Source organism: Clupea harengus, chromosome 2 (genome assembly GCF_900700415.2).
Source record: "Clupea harengus chromosome 2, Ch_v2.0.2, whole genome shotgun sequence".
Lineage (NCBI taxonomy): Eukaryota > Metazoa > Chordata > Actinopteri > Clupeiformes > Clupeidae > Clupea > Clupea harengus.
In genome coordinates this window covers 13471065-13476064 of record NC_045153.1, presented here as the reverse complement: position 1 = coordinate 13476064, position 5000 = coordinate 13471065, and the positions used below count along the sequence as shown (strand labels likewise).

The window sequence follows — 5000 nt, the reverse complement described above, 5'->3', positions numbered from 1 at the left end:
TCACTAGTTGCACGAGGAGCGTGAGTGTAGTGTAGTATGTGTGTGTGTGTGTGTGTGTTTGCGTGCATGTGTGTATGGGTGTGTGTGTGTGTGTGTGTGTGAGTGTGTGTGTGTCTGGCATATTAGGCTGGATGACTGAGACATGTGAGTGAAAGATTTTGAAGGATTTTTACTTACACATCTAAGTGTGGCAGTCTCTCTCTCTCTCTCTCTCTCTCTCTCTCTCTCTCTCCCTGCATTTCATCTCTTTTTTCATTTCTCCCTCTCCCCTTTTATATTTCTTGACTCACGACTGCACACGCTGCTGGAACAGCCTGTCTCTCCGTCACCCTGGTGACTCATTCAGTCAGACAAGAAGGAATATTAGGGAGGACAAGAACAGGCTCAGGTGTTAGCACAGAGAAAGAGAGAGAGAGAGAGAGAAAGAGAGAGAGAGAAAGAGAGAGAGAGAGAGAAAGAGAGAGACGGAGGGGGGGGGGATTAATAGGGGGAGAGAAAGAGAGGAGTCTGCAGAAATGTAGTAGAGGAAAGTAGAGAGACCTGAGAGGGATGAAGACCCAGCGAGGGTGGTGACAGGTGAGTGAATGCCAGGAACAATGAGCACATCCAGGCTCTGTGTGTGTGTGTGTGTGTGTGTGTGTATGTGTGTGTGTGTGTGTGAGAGAGATAGAGATAGAGAGAGAGAGAAGGGGTATGGGAGAGGGGGAGTGAGTGACAGAGAAAAGGAGAGAGAGTAGACAGGGAGAGAGAGTAAGAGAGGGAGCATGTACAAGTAACAGAGTAAGAGAGAGAAAGACTGAGAGATTGCGTGTCTGTGTGTGTGTGTGTGTGTGTGTGTGTGTGTGTGTGTGTGGTGTGTGTGTGTGTGTGTGTGAGATAGAGAGAGAGTGATGGAGAGAGAGAATCAGAGAGGACTACAACTAGCGTGATGTTTATCCTGTGTTATCTGATGTGATTGTTTGCATATGATTCCCAGCTCATATCCTGTGCCGGACTTGTCTGTGCTGGCGCATGAGTGCATCCGTTGTTGTTGTGGTTCACCACTGTAAACACACAACATGGTTGCATGGCTGCCTCTGGTTCTCAGTCTGGGGGGGGGGGGGGGGGGGGGGCGTGTGTGTTGGGCTGCTCACTACACACACACACACACACTGATTCCACTAGTTGCATGGAACTGTACATCCTATCAGTACCTGTAGTGGACTGGTTTGAGCACACACACGTACAGGAAAATACAACCCAAACACAAAGCTAGCTGGGAACATATACAGGAAGAAAAAAACCAACACAAACATAACCATAACCACACACACACACACACACACACACACACACACACACACACACACACACACACACACACACACACACACAAGCATAACCATAACCACACACATACACAGTGTTTCTGCCCATAGCATGGGACTGTAAAATTCCCTGAGTGCCCCTGGTGGACTGTTTTAGATCAACACAAACAAACACAGACACAGACACAGACACAGACACACACACAGACACAGACACACACACAGACACAGACACAGACACAGACACAGACACAGACACAGACACACACACACACACACACACAGACACAGACACACACAGACACACACAGACACACACACACAGACACACACACACACACACACACACACACACACACACACACCTGCTTTCTGCTTCATGACTCTCAGTAGTGGGGTAAGATCACTGAGGTGTGAAGGCTGGATGGAGAGATGCTTTGACAGTTGGACGGCAGTCGGAAACACTCATTAGCACAGGATCCGGAGAGAGGTCTTGCCGTCTCCATGATACCAGCGTACTCTGAAACTGCATGGCTCTTATTTGTTGCTGATCTTTCCCTGGCCTGGCTCTCATCTGACCCTGATTTGGCCCTGATGTGGCTCTGATCTGGCCCTGATCTGGCTCTGATGTGGCCCCGATTTGGCACTGACCCAGAGTGGATCCGTCCCAGAGACTGTCACTGCCCAGGCTGCATCTCTGCTCTCTGCATGTTCTCAGAGGCACTGCTCTGTGTTACACTGCTCTGTGTTACACTGCTCTATTTTACACTGCTCTGTGTTACACTGCTCTGTGTCACACTGCTCTATTTTACACTGCTCTGTGTCACACTGCTCTGTGTTACACTGCTCTGTGTTACACTGCTCTATTTTACACTGCTCTGTGTTACACTGCTCTGTGTGTGTTACACTGCTCTGTGTGTGTTACACTGCTCTGTTTTACACTGCTAGCATTGGTAGCTTTTTTTCTTTCTGTCTTTCATTAGTTCATTGATTCTTCTCCGGTGTTGTTTATTTATATTTCCACCCTTATTTTCATGTGTAAACTCATTGGCAAAACATGTTTATTACGATTGAAAAACACTTGATGTGTTTGAGTGGTGACTTTCAGTGAGAGAGATGTAGATGCTTTAGGCTTTGGGGTTTGATTGATCTGTTGCCATTTTTGTACTTCCTGACATATCAGACCATCAAAGACTCATGGGCTGATCAAAGACGTTACAAAGACATGACGGGTTGATGACGATCTGGATGTGTACATTTGAATGATGCTGTTTGTATTTGAAAATTGTGTGTGCGCATGTGTGCGTGCGTGCGTGCGTGCGTGCGTGTGTGTATGTGTGTGTGTGTGTGTATGTGTGAGACAGAGTGTGTGCTGATGCATGTGTGTGTATGTGTGAGACAGAGTGTGTGCTGATGCATGTGTGTGTATATGCAGTGTTGGAAGGTTGTGTGAAATCTGGCTCCTAAGCTAATCACACAAAAAAGTTTCCAAATGGATCCTGTGACATTGATTTCCATATTGGTGGCATTCCTAATATTCCCACTGAATAAGCTACACTTTCCCATAATTGATTGATTTACAGTAATTCCCTGCATAACAGTATTACAGTACTATGGCAGATCATAAAATTATATAATGATGTAACAGACAATAAAATGACCTGATGTGCTCCAATAGGATGGATATAGCCACAACATACCATCATGTACCAAAGTATTTAATTGAAACATTTTAGTCCGATGGCTGTGGTTATTTTTAAAGTCTGCCAGTTACTAGCTAAATTCAAGATTCATTTGAGGCGTTTGTGGAACATGAGAAACACACACCAGACAAACAGATGTGTTGTAAACGAAAACAATAGGTTTGATCGTCTTTGCACTACATCTGCCATGTCCTCCTGGGAGATCTAAAGTTTGGAAGGCCACTCATTTTCAGCCCTTCTGTATATGACAGTAGGCTTATGGGTAGGCTTATTCCTGATGTAAATTCAAAAGCGTACTAAAGACATATAACAGTGACTTACTGTTGACGTTCTTATAATCATTTAATGGAGATGAAGTGAAACTTTAATACTGTGAATACTGTGCCGATAAAATACTAGAAAAGACCTACACTATGTTACTGGCCAATAGCTGTATAGCTTTCACAGGAAATGTTTAACAGTGTAGGTGTGTGTGTGGGTGGGTGCAAAGGTATGTGTGTGTGTGTGTGTGTGTGTGTGTGTGTGTGTGTGTGTGTGTGTGTGTGTGTGTGTGTGTGTGTGTGTGTGTGTGTGTGTGTGTGTGTCTGTGAGTGTGTGTGTGTGTGTGTGTGTGTGTGTGTGTACAATACTGTATGTGGTAAATGGTAGGATGTGGTCTACTGCAAGTATATGTATCTGTGTCGCCGCCTGTCGGGTATGCGTATGCCCCCCAGTGCAGAGCAGAAACAGCCATGCACCAGTGTTCTAGCATGCTTAGCGTAGGACTATGTAAAGCAGTTTGTATGTGTGGTTGTGTGGTTACGGTTATCACCTCTTAAGTAGTCAGTGTTTCTGCTTGTGTGGAAAGTGTGTGTGTGTGTGTCTGTGTGTGTCTGTGTGTGTGTGTGTGTGTGTGTGTGTGTGTGTGTGTGTGTGTGTGTTTGTATGTGTGTGTGTGAAAGAAGATTGTTTACTCCTATAACACCTTTTACTTATTTGTCTGTATTTGTCTTCTCATTTACAGACCACAGGAAGTGAATCAGGCTGTTGTTCTCCAGACCTTCTTGGGGTAAGACAGAGACAGGGATGGGGGCTGAATGGGGGGGGGGGGGTTTGCAGTCTGTGACAGAAGCATGGGGTGTTTGGTGTGAAGTTGGCTGTATTTATTCATGCACACCCCTCTATCCTGTCACATACTTTTTCTAGTATCATGTAATATGTATTCAGTATATGCAGTTTTATGATTTTATGCAAACTTAATACAAACATGTACGAAGAAAAAACTGTTCTTGAGAGGATGATAAAGAAGACATAGTCTGTGTTTAGACCTTGAAGCAATACCCTATACCTGATGTGTGTATTTGCAATAAAGTAGTATTGTAAACTGTATTCTCTGCACATAATGGAAGATCCTATGCTAAAATGTCCCTTGATATTATAATATTTCATTGTAACCTCCTGTGGGGATTTCGCTGCCAACATTTCACTGAATGTGATAGTAAGTTTCAGTAATATGCAGCTACTGTATGGTGCTTACCCTATGCTATCACAAATATGTTCTCGTTAAAAACAAAGAGATGATTCAGGGAGAGATAGATGGAGAGAGAGAGAAAGTGAGGTGGGGGAGGGAGGGAGGGAGGGAGGGAGGAAGATGCATAAAAGATAGCTGCCTTCTCACCTGGGAGGGCCGGTTGCCGAGCAAGCAGAGGAGAGAGGGATGAAGCAAGGTCCTTGGTGACACGGAGGAGAGAAGAGGAGCGGAGGAGGACGACGGCGCAAGAGAGAGAGAGGGAGAGATAATGAAGCAAGTGGAAGGGTGGAAAGGGGGGAAGACTTCAAGACTGCACTCCAGAGGGAGAACTGTGTTTGTGTGGGAGAAATTGCCAGAGGGCAGATATGGATAGGTAGATAGAGATAGAGAGAAAAGAGAGGTGGAGAGAGAGAGAGAGAGAGAAAAAGAGTGAGAAAGAGAATGAATGAGAAAGGTGGCGAGAGAGAAAGAGACACCCAC

General features: G+C 45.1%; 1 protein-coding gene across 1 annotated transcript in view; it reads left to right on the top strand.

Annotated features, from left to right (window-relative positions):
- The window catches only part of aff3 (AF4/FMR2 family, member 3), a 31633-nt gene that overhangs the window by 1359 nt on the left and 25274 nt on the right, over positions 1-5000 (top strand). Inside the window, exon 2 of the mRNA XM_031583340.2 lies at positions 4014-4058. Within this exon, the coding sequence (XP_031439200.1) occupies positions 4014-4058 (45 nt within the window). The remainder of the gene's footprint in view (positions 1-4013; positions 4059-5000) is intronic.